The sequence below is a fragment of the Bos taurus genome, chromosome 1, assembly GCF_002263795.3.
Source record: "Bos taurus isolate L1 Dominette 01449 registration number 42190680 breed Hereford chromosome 1, ARS-UCD2.0, whole genome shotgun sequence".
Lineage (NCBI taxonomy): Eukaryota > Metazoa > Chordata > Mammalia > Artiodactyla > Bovidae > Bos > Bos taurus.
The window spans coordinates 73,922,381-73,940,828 of NC_037328.1; the positions used below are offsets into that span (position 1 = coordinate 73,922,381).

At 42.3% G+C, this 18,448-nt stretch overlaps 1 protein-coding gene across 3 annotated transcripts in view; it reads left to right on the plus strand.

Annotated features, from left to right (window-relative positions):
* ATP13A4 (ATPase 13A4) overlaps positions 1-18,448 on the plus strand; it is a 126,335-nt gene that overhangs the window by 28,885 nt on the left and 79,002 nt on the right. For all 3 annotated transcript variants that reach the window (XM_002684859.7, XM_059888178.1, XM_010801264.4), the window contains exon 2: positions 15,681-15,854. In XM_002684859.7, coding sequence (XP_002684905.3) covers positions 15,681-15,854 — 174 coding nt within the window. The remainder of the gene's footprint in view (positions 1-15,680; positions 15,855-18,448) is intronic.

An 18,448-nucleotide genomic window follows, 5' to 3' on the forward strand; every position in this document is an offset into this window, starting at 1 on the left:
ATGAAATATTTTTATACAGCTTAATGGGTAGTTCGGAGAAGGCAATGGCACCCCACTCCAGTACTCTTGCCTGGAAAATCCCATGGATGGAGGAGCCTGGAAGGCTGCAGTCCATGGGGTCGCTGACGGTTGGACACGACTGAGCGACTTCACTTTCACTTTTCCCTTTCATGCATTGGAGAAGGAAGTGGCAACCCACTCCAATGTTCTTGCCTGGAGAATCCCAGGGACAGGGGAGCCTGGTGGGCTGCCGTCTATGGGGTCACACAGAGTTGGACACGACTGAAGTGACTTAGCAGCAATGGATAGTTACAAGCAGTGTGTGTGTGTGTGTGTGTGTGTGTGTGTGTGTGTTTGTGTGGGTGTGTTTGTGTGTGTGTGTGTTTGTGTGTGTGTTAGTCAGTTGTGTCCGACTCTTTGGGACCCCACGGACTGTAGCCTGCCAGGCTCCTTTGTCTTTGGAATTCTCCAGGCAAGAATATTGGAGTGGGTTGCCATTTCCTTCTCCAGGGGATCTTCCTGATCCAGGGATCAAACCCGGGTCTCCTGCATTGCAGGCAGATTCTTTACCATCTGAACCATCAGGAAAGCTGAACTATAAGGTGAAAAATCTATTAATTATCATCAAGATTAAGAAACAGGGTAATGCCACTCCAGTTTGGGGAAAAAACAGTTGTAGCGGACATTAGTGGAGCCATTGAAAAATCTGAATATAATTTGCATTGTAGTTGAGATTAAGAACTCATAGACATGGAGAAATAGAGGCTAGTGATTGAAAAAGCAAATTATAAAAGAGTATTTATAGTACAATTTCATTTTAATCAAAGAAACCTGTATGCAGTAAGTTGTTAACTGTGACTCTGGATTGTGGGGATTTAAAACTATATTTTTCTTTTCTGATTTAAAATGAACAAGTATTGCTTCTGTAATAGCAAAGGCATAGAACAAATACCTGCAATTATGTCATAACTATCTGGCTCAGCTTAAGTGCACTGAATTACCCTTTAGTTGGGTGTGGCATTCCAGGATATTTCAACAAACTAGAAATTCTGGCCTCCCTTTGTTCCACTACTCTTCTAAACTTTCCATTTTTATTATGGTCACTCATTTCCCTATCACCCAGCCTAACTTCATCAACTGCCACTTTGGTCCATTAATTGCTTGAAATTCTCCAGCAGATTAGGAAACCTCTTTTCTGTCAGTCAAAACCAGAATCATGCCTCATGGCATGATGGTGCCATCTTACAGAATTGCAAGAACCCTTCCCTAAGGAAGTGCTCAAGTCTGAATACCAGTTATGGAAATGAATAATGTAGTTTTGTCACACTGGGGAATTAAGATGCTCAGTTGATGAATTAGGCACAGTGGCCAGGAAGTCACACAATGTCACAGTGGGGTGGTGTGCCAGCCCCCATCCTTGGGGCCAGCCATGGGGCTTTTTGCATGTGGCGTGCTCCCTCTTTCAGAGGGCTGTCTGACGGTCTCAGGCAAGTGGTCTGCAGAATATGTTGGCAGTAATTTGCACAAATGGTACCGTAGGAAACACCCTCTATTTTTCCCTTAAAGGAATGTTGAAGCTCGAGTGAAGGCCACATGGGCAGCTATGAAGTGGAGGCAGGCATTTCCATGGAAGGGATTTATAACCATAATGTACACCTATGAGGGGACTGCAAGCTGATCATATAAGTGATATTTGTGCGGTTCCTATTGTTATAAGTACTACAAATATCAAAATTTAGAGGGACTTGAGAGATCATATAATTCTATCACCTCTGTGACAGAGTGAAACTGAGACCCAGACTGGGGAAAGGAATTACTTAATAGAATCAAGGTTTATACTAGAGCCCAGGATTCCCTATTTCCAAGCCAGTGCTTCCCCCTCGGCATTGGTGTTTGCAAACCTATGACTCTTAAGAATTATCACTATGGGTCCAAGGATTTGTATGTCCAATAAGCTTTCACAGCTTCCATAGGCAAAAGCAGAAACCAATCATTTTAAAAGCTGTCAAATAAATGTGCAAAAAAAGTGTACAACCAATTAATAGTAAATCAAAACCATTGTGTAAGTCAGAAGACAGAACACTGCTAGCATTCCAGATGTTTTTCTGAGGCCCTCCTTAACCATAACCCATCTCTGTCACCCAATATAGAAATAACCTTTTGCTTTCTGTAATTTTTATTTTCTTACCTTTAAAATTTTTTTTCTAATCATTCCATGACAATATTTTTGAAACTTATTTAGTTAAATCACATTGATTATACTCTTTTGTGTTTTGCTTCTTCTGTTTATTTTTGAGACATATCCATATTATTGCATAAAATTAGAGTTTATTCATTTTCATTGTATCAGTTCAGTTCAGTTCAGTCACTCAGTCATGTCCGGCTCTTTGCAACCCCATGAATCGAAGCACACCAGGCCTCCCTGTCCATCACCAACTCCTGGAGTTCACTCAAATTCACGTCCATCGAGTTGGTGATGCCATCCAGCCATCTCATCCTCTGTCGTCCCCTTTTCCTCCTGCCCCCAATCCCTCCCAGCATCAGAGTCTTTTCTAATCAGTCAACTCTTCGCACGAGGTGGCCAAAGTACTGGAGTTTCAGCTTTCGCATCAGTCTCTCCAAAGAACACCCAGGACTGATCTCCTTTAGAATTATATCAGAACAGATCATTATAAGACTATACTTTAAAAATGTCAGTTTCATTGTTGATGGACTTTTGGATTGCTTCCAGCTTTGATTTTTTTTAATATTCATGTCTTCTGGTACACACATGCATACATTTCTGCAGAGAAGGTTCTTACCAGTGGAAGATAGGCAGGCTGGATAGCACAGCAATGTTAAGAAAGAGCTGATTCTAAAAAGGTGGTAAGTAGTGATTATAGGCCGGAGAAGGCAATGGCACCCCACTCCAGTACTCTGGCCTGGAAAATCCCATGGACAGAGGAGCCTGGTGGGCTGCAGTCCATGGGGTCACTAGGAGTCAGACATGACTGAGCGACTTCACTTTCACTTTTCACTTTCATGCATTGGAGAAGGAAATGGCAACCCACTCCAGTGTTCTTGCCTGGAGAATCCCAGGGACGGGGGAGCCTGGTGGGCCGCCGTCTATGGGGTCGCACAGAGTTGGACACGACTTAAGTGACTTAGCAGCAGCAGCAGCAGCAGTGATTATAGGCATGCTTTCCACCCACCTGCTCTGTATGGAAAAGATTTCAGGCCATCTCAACAAGAGAGCTTTGTAATTTTCAGAATGATGCTTTTCCAAATTATTTTTGTCTATAGACGACCTTGTTTAGGCATGTACCTGTAATGGAAGATCAATATATTTATACTGATTTTATATTGTTTTAACAGACAGAAATGGAATTGTTCAGTTTGAGAGGAAAATGTTTGAGTTCAGAATACCAGCTTCTGGGTTTCAGCCCACTTTCTGGTACATGATGTAATCATTAGTAAAGTTGTCTGAAAATGAAACAGGCTCACCCAGGAAGTAGGGTTTGCTTAATTGGAAGTCTGGGTGTTTCATATTGTGAAAGAAATGCAGGAGTATCTCTGACCCTTACTTCTGTCAGAGTTCAGACAGCATACTTCCCCCATCTTTCCTTTATAATATCCTATGGTAAGTGACAATCATATCTGGGGATAAAGGCCAACAAGAATCCTTGAGGATACAATCTATTGTCAAGATAAATTCTCCACTGATCGAGAGTGGAACTGTGACTTTGGAAGGAGATCATTGCTTTTTTCCTACGCTTTCTCTGTGTGTGCCCTTGTTTGAGAATTCTCCTATGGTCTCAGATTTCTCCTCTTGAAAAATGATACTTGACTGGATGTTTGCTAAGATTCACCACATGCTAACAGTCTGGAATTGTAATTCTTGGCATCTCTGTTTAGCAGTCTAGTAATATTTAATAATGTCATCAGAGCCATTTGTTCACTCAAAAAAGTATTTGAGGGCCTATTTTGTTCCAGGACGTATTCTGCTGTGTACCAGGGATTCAGCAATGAACAAGACAGACAGAAGCTCTGCTCCTGTGAAACTTATATTCTGGGAACCTATCATGAAAAAAATAAATAAAAAAATATCAGATAAAAATAGGGGCTTGTAGAGATTTAAAAAGGATGATGGGAAGAGCATGACTGGATAGCTTCTTTAGACTGTGTGGTTGGGGAAGCTGAGATCTGAGTGATAATGGGGGGCGGGCAGCCATGTTAGAGCATCTCTGAGGGTTTATCAATTAACCTGAAGTCTAACAGCCCTTGTAATGAGAACAACTTCTATTTAAATCGTGTGTTTGCCACTGTTATCCCATTTCCTTGTCAATAACAGTTTTGTGACGCAGGCATTATTATTATCATTATTTAGGTGGGGTAGTGACTTCCAGATGCTAACATTAGTAAGTAGCAGAAACAGGTCTTGAACTCAGAGTTTGGTCTTTACATGTGGTGTTTGCCCCCACTCTGCTGTCTGAGTCTCTCTTCTGTGCACTGAGGAGGCTTCCCAGATGGGATGGTATCTCAGATACTGATCTATCTGAGGCCTACTGGTCTTAACACTACTCAGACATCACCAGCAAGGAAAGTTTTCATTTCAGCATCACAGGGAAATCTAGAAAATGCATCTTGCCCAATATTACCAGACCAGAAAACGATGTTGATTGTAGAAACCACTGTCTGGTTGCTGGGTGGTGTCCCTCTGTCCTATTTCCTCTCTCTCTGCCGTTTGAAGCTTGTGAAAACCTGTTTAAGAGGAGCCTAAGAACCTGTCTGGGTGGTGCATCCATTAGCTCAAATGTGAATAATCGGCAAGGATTCAAGCACTATCCCCCGCCAGATGAGACTATCAGAGGGCAGGGGCGGGAGAGTCTTCATGAGAGGTAACCCTATTGGTGGAAAGACTTTTCTCTGTTGCCTACCAGCTGGGTGACTCTGAGGACTTTCCTTAACCTCCCTGAACCTTACCTTTCTTAATCTCACCTCCAGATGATATTACCTTCTTTGTAGGGTTGTGAGGATTAAAGCAGAGTGTGAAAAAATAGATATTTAAGGTGACTGGTGCACAATGACAAGTTATTATTTATACAAACTGTATGTCTCATGAGCTTTAGCCAAGTTTGGAAGGACAATTATCTACAGGGTAGGCTGTCACTAATGGGTGGGACAAGTTGCTTTTCTGTCAGCTAACTGGCCTGACAAGGAGGTGTTTCCACAGCCCATGCTGGCAGCCTCCTGGTCTGAGAAAAGGAAACCCTGATTATGTTGAAGGACACTGAAGCTCCAAACACGTTTGTTCTTCCTCCTTCCAGAACTAGACTGCTGCCCACCTGGAATGTCCAGCTAGGCAGAGACCTCTGTCCCTGACTTTGCCCAAGGGCCCTAGCTTTAGGATTGTCACAAGAGGTCTGCCTGCTATTTGTGGGAGGGGAGAGATGCAAGTGTGATTTTTAAGGGTTTGGCAAACTCTCTTTTAGTCAGTGGCTAAGAGGACATGTCCTAGAATCCCAAAAGTCCCACCCAAAGTTGCATTCTCTGTCCATACAAGAGGGGGTTAATTCAGTTCAGTTCAATTCAGTTCAATCGCTCAGTCATGTCGGACTCTTTGCAACCCCATGAACTGCAGCACACCAGGCCTCCTTGTCCATCATCAACTCCCAGAGTTCACTCAAACTCACGTCCATCGAGTTGGTGATGCCATCCAGCCATCTCATCCTCTGTCGTCCCCTTTTCCTCCTGCCCCCAGTCCCTCCCAGCATCAGAGTCTTTTCCAATGAGTCAACTCTTCACATGAGGTGGCCAAAGTACTGGAATTTCAGCTTTAGCATCATTCCTTCCAAAGAACACCCAGGGCTGGTCTCCTTTAGAATGGACTGGTTGGATCTCCTTGCAGTCCAAGGGACTCTCAAGAGTCTTCTCCAATACCACAGCTCAAAAGCATCAATTCTTCAGCACTCAGCTTTCTTCACAGTCCAACTCTCACATCCATACGTGACTACTGGAAAAACCATAGCCTTGACTAGACGGACCTTTTTTGGCAAAGTAATGTCTCTGCTTTTGAATATGATTAGAACGCCACAATACACGGACCTGTACTACCTTAAACTGGAATTTTGTCCTTCAGTGCACTCTGAGGTCCTGAGGCAGGATAGGGCTCTGTGAGTTTAAGGGAAATGTCCTGGTTGCTGGGGCAGAGTGAGAGCGAGGGGGTGGTTCAGGTCCAGGAGGAATGTGGGTGCAGTCCATAGGGGCATTTGATTTTCTCTCTTAACTCCTATTTCCTCATCTGCAGAATGAATTGTTGTGACCACTACTGAACTTAGTGGTCATTTGGCATTAAGTCCTTTTTGACAATAGATTTCAATGTAAAAATTTCTTATTCCCTTCTGGTGCTGAGGATGATGTCTGAGGCACTATGACCTAGAGACCTGCTTAGGTGGGGAAGCTCAAATCCTGAAGCAGGCTTCTCAACCTCCTCACTACTTTGGGCCACATAATTTTTTGCTGCAGAGTTTTGGGGGTAGCTGTCCTCTGCATTGTAGGATGTTTAGCAGCCTTCCTGCCCTCTACCCATCAGGTGTCTTACCCAGGTGAGAGTGACCCCAAATATCTCCAGACATTGCCAAATGTCCACTGTGGGGCAAGATCAGCCCTGTTTGAGAACCACTGGTCTACAGTGAGAGGCTGTATTTCCAGTGAGGAGGACCTGGATGAAATGAAAAATAGAAGCTGACATAGACCCTCGGTGCTGGGGAAAAGGGAAAGCCTGGCAGACATGAGGGACATGAGGAGCACCTGCTCATTTCAAGGGGGGCATCTCCCACTCACTCGGGCTGATTATTCCTTCCTTTTTTCCTTAAGACTTCAGGTCTCACAATTAGTGGTCCATAATCTTTGGTTCGTGACATACTCATCCTCTGCCCATTCTGTATAGCATTAATTTAGTCATTTAATTAATTCATTATAATAATGTGATGACCCCACCACTCAAATAAAATCTAGAATTTTGACAATATCCTACGTATGACAGAGTGGTCCCTCTTTCCCCATCCCACCCCAACAGAAGTAACCCATTGTCCTGTGCCATGTGTTCATTACTCCCTTATCTTCCTCTCTATGTAGTTTTCTTTTCTCTAAGTGTATCGTAAAAGTAAACTTAAAATTTTAGTTGTTTTTAACTTTATAAAAAGATTACCATGCTGATGTAAGCCTTTGCAGACTGTTTTCACTTACTATTGTTTTACTAAAGTCATCCCTACCCTTGGGTATTGCTGGGAGCTGATTTATTTGAAGTGCCATATCAGGTCCTATGGGACCTGTCATGTCCATAGCACCTCTCACCAGGTGAGAGCCAAATGGTCCTATGCTGTGAACACACCATGGAGTATCATCTTCTGTCTCAATGGGTGGTATTGGGTTTGTTCCTGGGCTATTTTGTACACGTCTCTTTGTGCTCCCTAGTTGGTTCTTTTTTTAAAAATTATTTTTATTGAAGTAATAGTTGATTTGCAATGTTGTATAGTTTCAGGGTTACAGCAAAGTGATTCATATATATATGTGTGTATGTGTGTGTGAGTGTATGTGTACATATACATATATACACACATATACTTTTTCAGATTCTTTTCCCATATAGGTTATTACAAAATAGTGAGTAGAGTTCCCTGTGCTCTACAGTAGGTCCTTGTTGTTTATCTATTTTATATACAGTAGTCTGTATATCAGTTCAGTTCAGTCGCTTAGTCGTGTCCAACTCTTTGCAACCCCATGAATCCCAGCACGCCAGGCCTCCCCTGTCCGTCACCAACTCCCGGAGTTCACCCAGACTCACGTCCATCGAGTCAGTGATGCCATCCAGCCATCTCATCCTCTGTCGTCCCCTTCTCCTCCTGCCCCCAATCCCTCCCAGCATCAGAGTCTTTTCCAATGAGTCAGCTCTTCGCATGAGGTGGCCAAAATACTGGAGTTTCAGCTTTAGCATCATTCCTTCCAAAGAAATCCCAGGGCTGATCTTCAGAATGGACTGGTTGGATCTCCTTGCAGTCCAAGGGACTCTCAAGAGTCTTCTCCAACACCACAATTCAAAAGCATCAATTCTTCAGTGCTCAGCCTTCTTCACAGTCCAACTCTCACATCCATACATGACCACTGCAAAAAACCATAGCCTTGACTAGATGAACCTTTGTTGGTAAAGTAATGTCTCTGCTTTTGAATGTGCTATCTAGGTTGGTCATAACTTTCCTTCCAAGGAGTAAGCGTCTTTTAATTTCATGGCTGCAGTCACCATCTGCAGTGATTTTGGAGCCCAAAAAAATAAAATCTGACACTGTTTCCACTGTTTCCCCATCTATTTGCCATGAAGTGATGGGACCAGATGCCATGATCTTCGTTTTCTGAATGTTGAGCTTTAAGCCAACTTTTTCACTCTCCACTTTGACTTTCATCAAGAGGCTTTTTAGTTCCTCTTCACTTTCTGCCATAAGAGTGGTGTCATCTGCATATCTGAGGTTATTTATATTTCTCCCGGCAATCTTGATTCCAGCTGTGTTTCTTCCAGTCCAGCATTTCTCATGATGTACTCTGCATAGAAGTTAAATAAGCAGGGTGACAATATACAGCCTTAATGGACTCCTTTTCCTATTTGGAACCAGTCTGTTGTTCCATGTCCAGTTCTAACTGTTGCTTCCTGACCTGCATGTAGATTTCTCAAGAGGCAGATCAGGTGGTCTGGTATTCCCATCTCTTTCAGAATTTCCCACAGTTTATTGTGATCCACACAGTCAAAGGCTTTGGCATAGTCAATAAAGCAGAAATAGATGTTTTTCTGGAACTGTCTTGCTTTTTCCATGATCCAGCGGATGTTGGCAATTTGGTCTCTGGTTCCTCTGCCTTTTCTAAAACCAGCTTGGACATCTGGAAGTTCACGGTTCAGGTATTGCTGAAGCCTGGCTTGGAGAATTTTGAGCATTACTTTACTAGCATGTGAGATGAGTGCAATTGTGCGGTAGTTTGAGCATTCTTTGGCATTGCCTTTCTTTGGGATTGGAATGAAAACTGACCTTTTCCAGTCCTGTGGCCACTGCTGAGTTTTCCAAATTTGCTGGCATACTGAGTGCAGCACTTTCATAGCATCATCTTTCAGGATTTGAAAGAGCTCAACTGGAATTCCATCACCTCCACTAGCTTTGTTCGTAGTGATGTTTTCTAAGGCCCACTTGACTTCACATTCCAGGATGTCTGGCTCTAGGTGAGTGATCACATAATCGTGATTATCTGGGTCGTGAAGATCTTTTTTGTACAGTTCTTCTGTGTATTCTTGCCATCTCTTCTTAATATCTTCTGCTTCTGTTAGGTCCATATCATTTCTGTCCTTTATCGAGTCCATCTTTGCGTGGAATGTTCCCTTGGTATCTCCAATTTTCTTGAAGAGATCTCTAATCTTTCCCATTCTGTTGTTTTCCTCTATTTCTTTGCACTGATCGCTCAGGAAGGCTTTCTTATCTCTCCTTGCTATTCGTTGGAACTCTGCATTCAGATGCTTATATCTTTCCTTTGCTCCTTTGCTTTTCACTTCTCTTCTTTTCACAGCTATTTGTAAGGCCTCCCCAGATAGCCATTTTGCTTTTTTGCATTTCTTTTCCATGGGGATGGTCTTGATCCCTGTCTCCTGTACAATGTCACGAACCTCTGTCCATAGTTCATCAGGCACTCTATCTATCAGATCTAGGCCCTTAAATCTATTTCTCACTTCCACTGTATAATCATAAGGGATTTGATTTAGGTCATACCTGAATGGTCTAGTGGTTTTCCCTACTTTCTTCAATTTCAGTCTGAACTTAGCAATAAGGAGTTCGTGATCTGAGCCACAGTCAGCTCCTGGTCTTGTTATTGCTGACTGTATAGAGCTTCTCCATCTTTGGCTGCAAAGAATATAATCAATCTGATTTCGGTGTTGACCATCTGGTGACGTCCATATGTAGAGTCTTCTCTTGTGTTGTTGGAAGAGGGTGTTTGTTATGATCAGTGCATTTTCTTGGCAAAACTCTATTAGTCTTTGCCCTGCTTTGTTCCATATTCCAAGGCCAAATTTGCCTGTTCCTCCAGGTGTTTCTTGACTTCCTACTTTTGCATTCCAGTCCCCTATAATGAAAAGGACATCTTTTTTGGGTGTTAGTTCTAAAAGGTCTTGTAGGTCTTCATAGAACCGTTCAACTTCAGCTTCTTCAGCATTACTGGTTGGGGCATAGCCTTGGATTACTGTGATATTGAATGGTTTGCCTTGGAAATGAACAGTGATCATTCTGTCGTTTTTGAGATTGCATCCAAGTACTGCATTTCGGACTCTTTTGTTGACCATGATGGCTACTGCATTTCTTCTGAGGGATTCCTGCCCGCAGTTGTAGATATAATGGTCATCTGAGTTAAATTCACCCATTCCAGTCCATTTTAGTTCGCTGATTCCTAGAATGTCGACATTCACTCTTGCCATCTCTTGTTTGACCACTTCCACTTTGCCTTGATTCATGGACCTGACATTCCAGGTACCTATGCAATATTGCTCTTTACAGCATCGGACCTTGCTTCTATCACCAGTCATATTCACAGCTGGGTATTGTTTTTGCTTTGGCTCCATCCCCTCATTCTTTCTGGAGTTATTTCTCCACTGATCTCCAGTAGCATATTGGGCACCTACTGACCTGGGGAGCTCCTCTTTCAGTATCCTATCATTTTGCCTTTTCATACGTTCATGGGGTTCTCAAGGCAAGAATACTGAAGTGGTTTGCCTTTCCCTTCTCCAGTGGACCACATTCTGTCAGATCTCTCCACCGTGACCCGCCCCACGGGCATGGCTTAGTTTCATTGAGTTAGACAAGGCTGTGGTCCTAGTGTGATTAGATTGACTAGTTTTCTGTGAGTATGGTTTCAGTGTGTCTGCCCTCTGATGCCCTCTTGCAACACCTACCATCTTACTTGGGTTTCTCCTACCTTGGGTGTGGGGTATCTCTTCACGGCTACTCCAGCAAAGCACAGCCACTGCTCCTTACCTTGGACGAGGGGTATCTCCTCACCGCCTCGCTTCCTGACCTTCAACGTGGGATAGCTCCTCTAGGCCCTCTGGCGCCCGCGCAGCCACGGCTCCTTGGATGTGGGGTTGGTCCTCCCGGCCGCCGCCCCTGGCCTCAGGTGTGGGGTTGGTCCTCCCGGCCGCCGCCCCTGGCCTCAGGTGTGGGGTTGCTCCTCCCGGCCGCCTCATTTATCGTTCCTCCCGCACCTTTCCCCTTTGATAAACGTGAGTTTGTTCTCTGTGTCTGTGAGTCTGTTTCTGTTTTGTAAATAAATTCATTTGTGTTATCTTTTTAGTCCCCAGTTGATTCTTCCAGTGCAAGAATATGAGTACAGGATGGTCACAACTTCTCATTTAATTTTAAAGAAAAAGTAGAACTTCTATGTGAAAATAACTGGGGCACCAATTTAAAGTTTTAAGAAATTCTTACCTGGGCAACAAGAAACCTTTCTGCAGGCCATTTTTTTTAAGCCTCCAGTTTAAGATTAGGTCATTCAGGTTGAGAATTTCTCACCTAAATGGAGAAGTTAAATTAACTTAGGGGACACTTAGGAAATCATTCTTTAGCACTAAAGAATGGCAAACAGGAAACAACCCAGGCAGAAATTTGAATAGAATGTGTGGTTAAGATCAGCAGGGAGTTAAACCGTGTTGTTTTAGCACAACTTATTGTACTGCTTGGAAATGTAGCAAAACATTCTCTTCACGCGAAACATTTGAAAATAAGGGAAAAGAGATTATCTTTAGGGAAGTGCTTTTAAAAAATGAATCACATTAACTTTCCAATATTTAATGAAGCTAGAAGAGGAAAGCAAAATTGTCTTAAGGAGAATAAATGGCTCCCAGGCCAACAGGATCTGACTGTAATTGATCAAATATATTTAACGAAAGCATGTTAGGGTGAGAGAAGATTCCAGAGCCCAGTTTAAGCGCTATGCTTGCATATGGCTCCACCGGCAGGATAATCACAATTGTGGAGATGGTGCCATTGGAAAGACAGCAAACTCTTCACACCCACACATGTATTTATCTGGTCCGTGTGACAGGTACATACATCTCTCTCTCTCTCATGACACCGCTGTCTCTGGGATCTGTTTAACTGGAGACTTCTCTGGGAACTGTTCTCCTGTCAGTCTCTGGGTTTAGAAGGCTGACAGCCATTCTCAGGACTCAGTGGCCCCCAGGTGATCAGATCACCTCACGGAGCTTCTTGGAGTCAGCCAGTGCTCTGCTTTGGTGGCCACCCTCTCACCCTCCCCTGCATTTCCGTGAGATCCTGTCCTCACACTTCTTTCACTAAGTGCTTGCCTAGTATCAGGTCCCAAGTTCACATACAGAGTGTAAATTCTTTAAGATCAGCCTTGATTTGGACTTAGCCCTCTGGGGCAGGGTCTTTTCTAGACGCTGGGAACCCCCTGAATCTCTATGGAGAAATTTATGTATGTGTATTTCTGAGAAGATCTGTAGACTCTTAAGGAGTTCTGTTGGCCAAGGTGATTTAGATCATTGCTTGGGGCTTCCTTGGTGGCTCAGACAGTAAAGAATCTGCCTGCAATGCAGGAGACTCAGTTTGATCCCTGGGTCAGGAAGATCTCCTGGAGAAGGGAATGGCATCCCACTCTAGTCTTCTTGCCTGGAGAATTCCACGGGCAAAGGAGCCTGGTGGGCTACAGTTCATAGAGTTGTAAAGAGTCAGCCACTACTGAGCAACTCACACTTTTCACTTTCAGGGAACATAGTTTGACTTCTTGAGTACAGGGGAGAAGGGAGAAGGCCTATACACCTAGAAGTCTGACTTTTGGTCCTTAGGAGTAAAAGGATGTAGATGCCCTGAGACAGGGGGAGGAGAAGAATCTGTGGGTTGGAGGGGGATGAAGAAAGGGACAGCTTGCTATTGTGTAATGCAAATAGACTGCCAAGAGGGTACTATTTTGGGGACACTTGCCCAACATTTTTTTTTTTTTTTTTTTTGGTCTGATGGACTCTTTTATTGTGGGGCAAAGTGTGGGTGGAGTGCAGGGTAGTAGGAACCGTTCCCTCAAGCATTTTCAGAGACATGGAACACACTCTGTAATGCAGGAAGGAAATTGCTATGGGTTGATAAGAAACCACACTGTACATATTTTTACCATTTTAAACCCAGTATCTATGAATAGTCCCTGCAATGCCTGCAATTTGCTGTACTCTTAAATTTTTTTTCTTAAATTGAACTTAAAAGCAAAATGAAGAAAGGCCTTAGAGTAGAAATGGTGAGCTCACATTTACCTTCACTGTGCTGCCTAGGTCCGGACTTGAAGCTCAGTTCTGAGTTACTTATGAACATTGTGCTTTGGAAATTTTATTTAGATCTTTTTCAATGAGATCAAAGTGTGTGTAAAGCGCATGGTGAAAGGTTTTTCAGTGCTGCATCAATGTTAGCTACCGTCATTGTTTCCAAATCATTAGTTGCTAATAAAAACTATTACTATACTCATTTTAAACTCTAGTTTTCTTTGCTGGAACTTGAAGGTCATCATTCTTGCATTACTTTGATAATGAACTGAAGACATTTGGGAAACTACAGAAAGCTTTCACTGAATAGCCTGTAAAAGAACACACAGTGATAGGGAGACTCGTGCTTGTATTAGGGACAGAACTGGCATAGCTTCAGCATAATTAACTAGGGGCTTAGTTGAATGGCAAGATAAGGAAGCATTTAAAAGTAATATTTTTAAAAAGGTGAAAAAATGGCTGGGTGGGAAGGGTGGGTAGAGTTGACCTGTTCCACAGTGTAGGAATGTAATAAAAGCACACAGAAAAAGATGGTGGGATGGACTCAGGACAGGTCTGGAATTTAGAATTGGTATGCTGCTTGGTATGAAGCCAACGAAGCATTGCTTCCAGTGTGGTGAGGGTACAGAAACATTTCAGATTTGGCATCTGGGGAGCGACAACTGGAGTGTGAAACAGAAGAGTATTTATGTCAGGATAGACATTATACTTTGCAAAGTCAGTCAAGAGCTTGTATTTCTGCAGTGAGGTGAACATTTTATCAAAGGCATTCCAGATGTGAACACTACCTAAGGAAGCTATCAGCACCTGTGTGCACTGCTAATAAGAGAAAGGAACCCAGTAATTACACCTGCAAGCAGCTTTCAGCCAAGGATCACAGGAACTTTCCTGTTAATACATCTTTATCAAGTTGAGACAGGAAAGTTGGAGGATTTAAAGTTGCACGTTCCAGATCCCCCTTTTTCCTACCAGGCAATTCTAACAAAAGTAGAACAGTTGATACTAAGAATTCTTAGATCTAAATGCCTGTATGCTATGTCAAATTTCCAATCGAATTTTGGGTCTATATTCCAGGAAATGGTAATGTAGCAGCAGCAGCAGTAATTACTCATGTTAGCACTTTTACATAGTAACTCATTTAAACTTCACAGCAACCCTGGGAAGTGGGTGCCATCACCACCCTCATTTTATGGATGACAGGGCAAGAAATTAAAAGGTTAACTTACTTGTTCAACCTCACACCCAGTAAACCAAAGACTAGGCTTTGAATCTAAAGTATCTTGATCCAGAGAACATGCTTTTAAATCAGACATGCTCCTTCCTCTCAACCTTAGTTATTATACTTAATATGTGATATACCTATGGCTGTGTGGGCTATCACTGTGGCATAGAGACCATAAACTTCAGGGGTGGTTTTCTGTTCTGTCCCAGGCTTTGCTTGGAAGGAAAAAGTTTGTCCAGATTATAAATTTATTAGAGATCAGACTCTTACCTTGTTAATCTTTGCATTCTCCATGATCTTCTATTCCCCTCATGGCACATAGCAGCTGCTCAATAAGCAGGAGTTGAAATAAATCAAATAGTCTTTATGGTTTTTCCCCCCTTAATATAAAATTCTTTTCGCTACTAAACAAGACAGAAGGGTGGAAAGGCCTAATTGTCTTTACCCCAAATCCCCAAAGGCAAGCTGAGATTTAGTTGTGCATTGTCAAACAGTTTCACCAAATCCTGACTTTGAACTCAAGGCCTGGTTCCAGCTTCCCCCGTTCCATCCCTGCTCTTCCTACAAAGCTGCTGGTCTCAGCTAGGGAAATCATTCACTGCTGCTGTCTCACACATGGCTCATGGTCACATCTGTGAAGGTTGTGGATCAAGTTCAAGACTTGAAGGCTGATGAATCTGGGTTTGAATCTTGACAGCAGAACTTGCCAGCTCTGTGACCTTGGACAAATCATTACATTCAGCCTTTCTGAGCTCAGCCTCATCATTTATGAAGTGAGGGTCATATTATCCTATTCAGAAGATGCTTGGGAGACTTAAAGAAGGTGATGTATCATGTAGTATAGTGTTTGGCTCAGGGTAGCCAGATGCTGAAATTGTAAAAATCGAATTTCCCCAGTTGGAATACAACTTCTTGGAAGTCTGAAATCACAGCTTATGAAGAATTTTGTCAGGGATCTTTCTCCACTTTCTCAAGCTCTCACTCCGTTCTTCTGTTCTCCCCTCAACCTCTTCAGTTTCTTCACACTCTGCATATCCCTCCACCAGTTTCGTCAGCAAAATTCCAACTTGTTCATTTGTTGTTTATTGTGCTTAACTAATATTTGGATTCATTTTGGTTTTGCCCCAGGAGATATTTGGCTACCGGACTCAGAGTTGCCGGGAAACCCTCTGCCTTGCTGGATCCATCTTCTCCTTTGGGATCCTTCCCTTGGTGTTTTACTGGAAACCCGCTTGGCACGTGTGGGCAAATTGCATCCCATGCTCCTTGCAAGAGGCAGATGTCGTGTTGCTGAGGACAACGGTGAGTGTGTCCCTGATTCTCTACCTGGCAGCCCTTTCTCCTGAACATCTTGATATGGGATGGCTGTGGGGAGATGAGCACAAGGCAGGCGGTGGCTAGAGGTCCAGCCTCCGGATCCATCTTAGCCTTACAGTTATTTACCACAAATGATGTGATTTCATTAAGAAGACCTAATTCATAGGGCATTCCTTTTAAAATTACAATTGTAGTGAATGTTAGTGTAGGGAGTGACACCTTAGGCTTGTTACTTAACCTTTTGGGACCTCAGTCTCTCTCTTTGTAAAATGGAACTAGTGAAAGCACGTGTTCTCTCTTGGGTTGGTGTGAGGATGAAGTGAGATTACATTTGTAAAAGCCATTTACAAAATGTAAATGGTTTGATCACTCTCATTTACAAATTGTAAATGATCTTTGGTCATTATCAAAGATTGTTTTGTGTGTCTGTGTATTTTTTTCCTCTTTCTTGTTTACTTTTTAAATTATGAAAATATGATAACACATTTACAGGAGAATTGGAAAATATAGAATAAAGTTATAGTACAAAATATACAGAATATATTTCCACTATATATTACAATTTTTAAAAAGTAGATAAATTTAAATTTTTAGTTAGAGTTTCAATATCAAACACTAAAAAATTAATAGAATGATTATACAGAGATATAGAAGGATTTAGTAGACCTGAAAAGCACTGTGAACCAATTTGTTTGTGTATGTGTTTTTTATCCAGCAACTTTACAGGCTTACTGAACAAAAGGACTTGCTGTAGCCTAGATGCATCTACATATAATGGCCTTGCTCATGTGGGTGCTATGTCCTTCCCTTACTGCTGCTGCTGCTGCTAAGTCGCTTCAGTCGTGTCCGACTCTGTGCGACCCCATAGACGGCAGCCCACCAGGCTCCCCCGTCCCTGGGATTCTCCAGGCAAGAACACTGGAGTGGGTTGCCATTTCCTTCTCCAATGCATGAAAGTGAAAAGTGAAAGTGAAGTCTCTCAGTCGTGTCTGACTCTTCGTGACCCCATGGACTATATAGCCTGCCAGGCTTCTCCGTCCATGGGATTTTCCAGGCAAGAGTATTGGAGTGGGGTGCCATTGCCTTCTCCACCTTCCCTTACTAGCCATAAGCATTTCCTTGTAGGACAGAATACAGGAGGAAAGTACCCTTTTAGCTAGGAATCCCCAACACTCTCTACACTCAATCAGGTCCCGTCTCTTAGTTGCATGTTGGCTTTGCAACTGAACATACGGTGGAAAGTCCAAAAAGGCATTGGTGCCTCAGGAAACTGTATTCCATCACTCCACCCCTAACTCTTTGAAAGGTTTTCTCTCATTTCACTATCCTCTTCAACTAATCAGAGCCGTTGAAACCACCTTCAATCTTGCCTTTTTCATCTTGATTTCAACCTTAATTTTTAATTACCTGCTCTTGTGAGTCATTTTAAATGGATTCGCTTATGCCGGAGGCTCTCCAAATAAATGAGGTGCTAAATTAGTCTTTATGTAATTAGAGAAGAACTCAATTATTTCAAACACTTCTACTATGTGAGTCTTAGATAAAAATAAGCTTTGGGAGCCAGAAGTTTAAAAGTCTGCTGTTGGGTTATTTGCATTAAAATGACACTTTAAGAAAGATACTATTTGAATTATATTATAATAGCTGAACAGTAAAGATTTCCCAGTAAGGAAGCCTGGATGACTCCTACCTGAAAATGTGTTGTATATCTGTTTTTTTGTGTTATTAAAAAATCAGTACTTGGTATTTATCATCAATCTCACACTGGTAAGATCTCACACAGTATCCTAGATACTGATTAGGTAGTCATTTTTTTTAACTGAAAAAAAAACATAGTAAACGTGATATACTGGCTGGAAGTCTTTAGCACCTAGTTTATTTTCTGTTCCCCTCCTTTTATTAAATGCCTCAAAGAGTGACATTTTTTCCAAATGATAAGAGTAATTACATTTCTATTTTATAATTTTAAAAGTGGCATTTTATTCATTATCCATCTACTCCTGAATTTTAACCAATATTTGTATCGATGCCACATTTCTATGCAAATAACACGATTTACATTCATTGGTGTTTTGAATTCAGATGATCCTGATGATTTCCGTAGTTTTTATCTTTATTATAATCACAAATAAGTTTTTTCCCTTCATTGTTATTGTATGTCACATGTTGCCAAAGACAATGTGCAGAAAACTTTGTGATGATTGACTATTAGGCCTGACTCTAGGCATATCACTTCCATGTTTTCATGGGGAACATTTTCCCTTCAGTTTCACCTAAAGATGTCAAAGGTAGGGGCTTTAATTTGAAAACTTCAAAATCCCACAAATCAGCCATGCAAATGACACCTGCGGTCCACCAGACCCCCAGATGCTCATCAGCCACCAGCATGTGTGATGATATTTCCTGGATCCCTTATTTCCTCCCCTCCCTCTTCCTCTCCAGCCTCCTCTCTCCAAACCCAGGCTCCCCACTTCAGCAACATTTTCTAAGGTAACCAGATAATTTGTCCATGATTTTACTCTTGCATTTCTTCTGATATTCCCTATTTCCTCCATGCATTCTTTCACTTATTTGTTCAT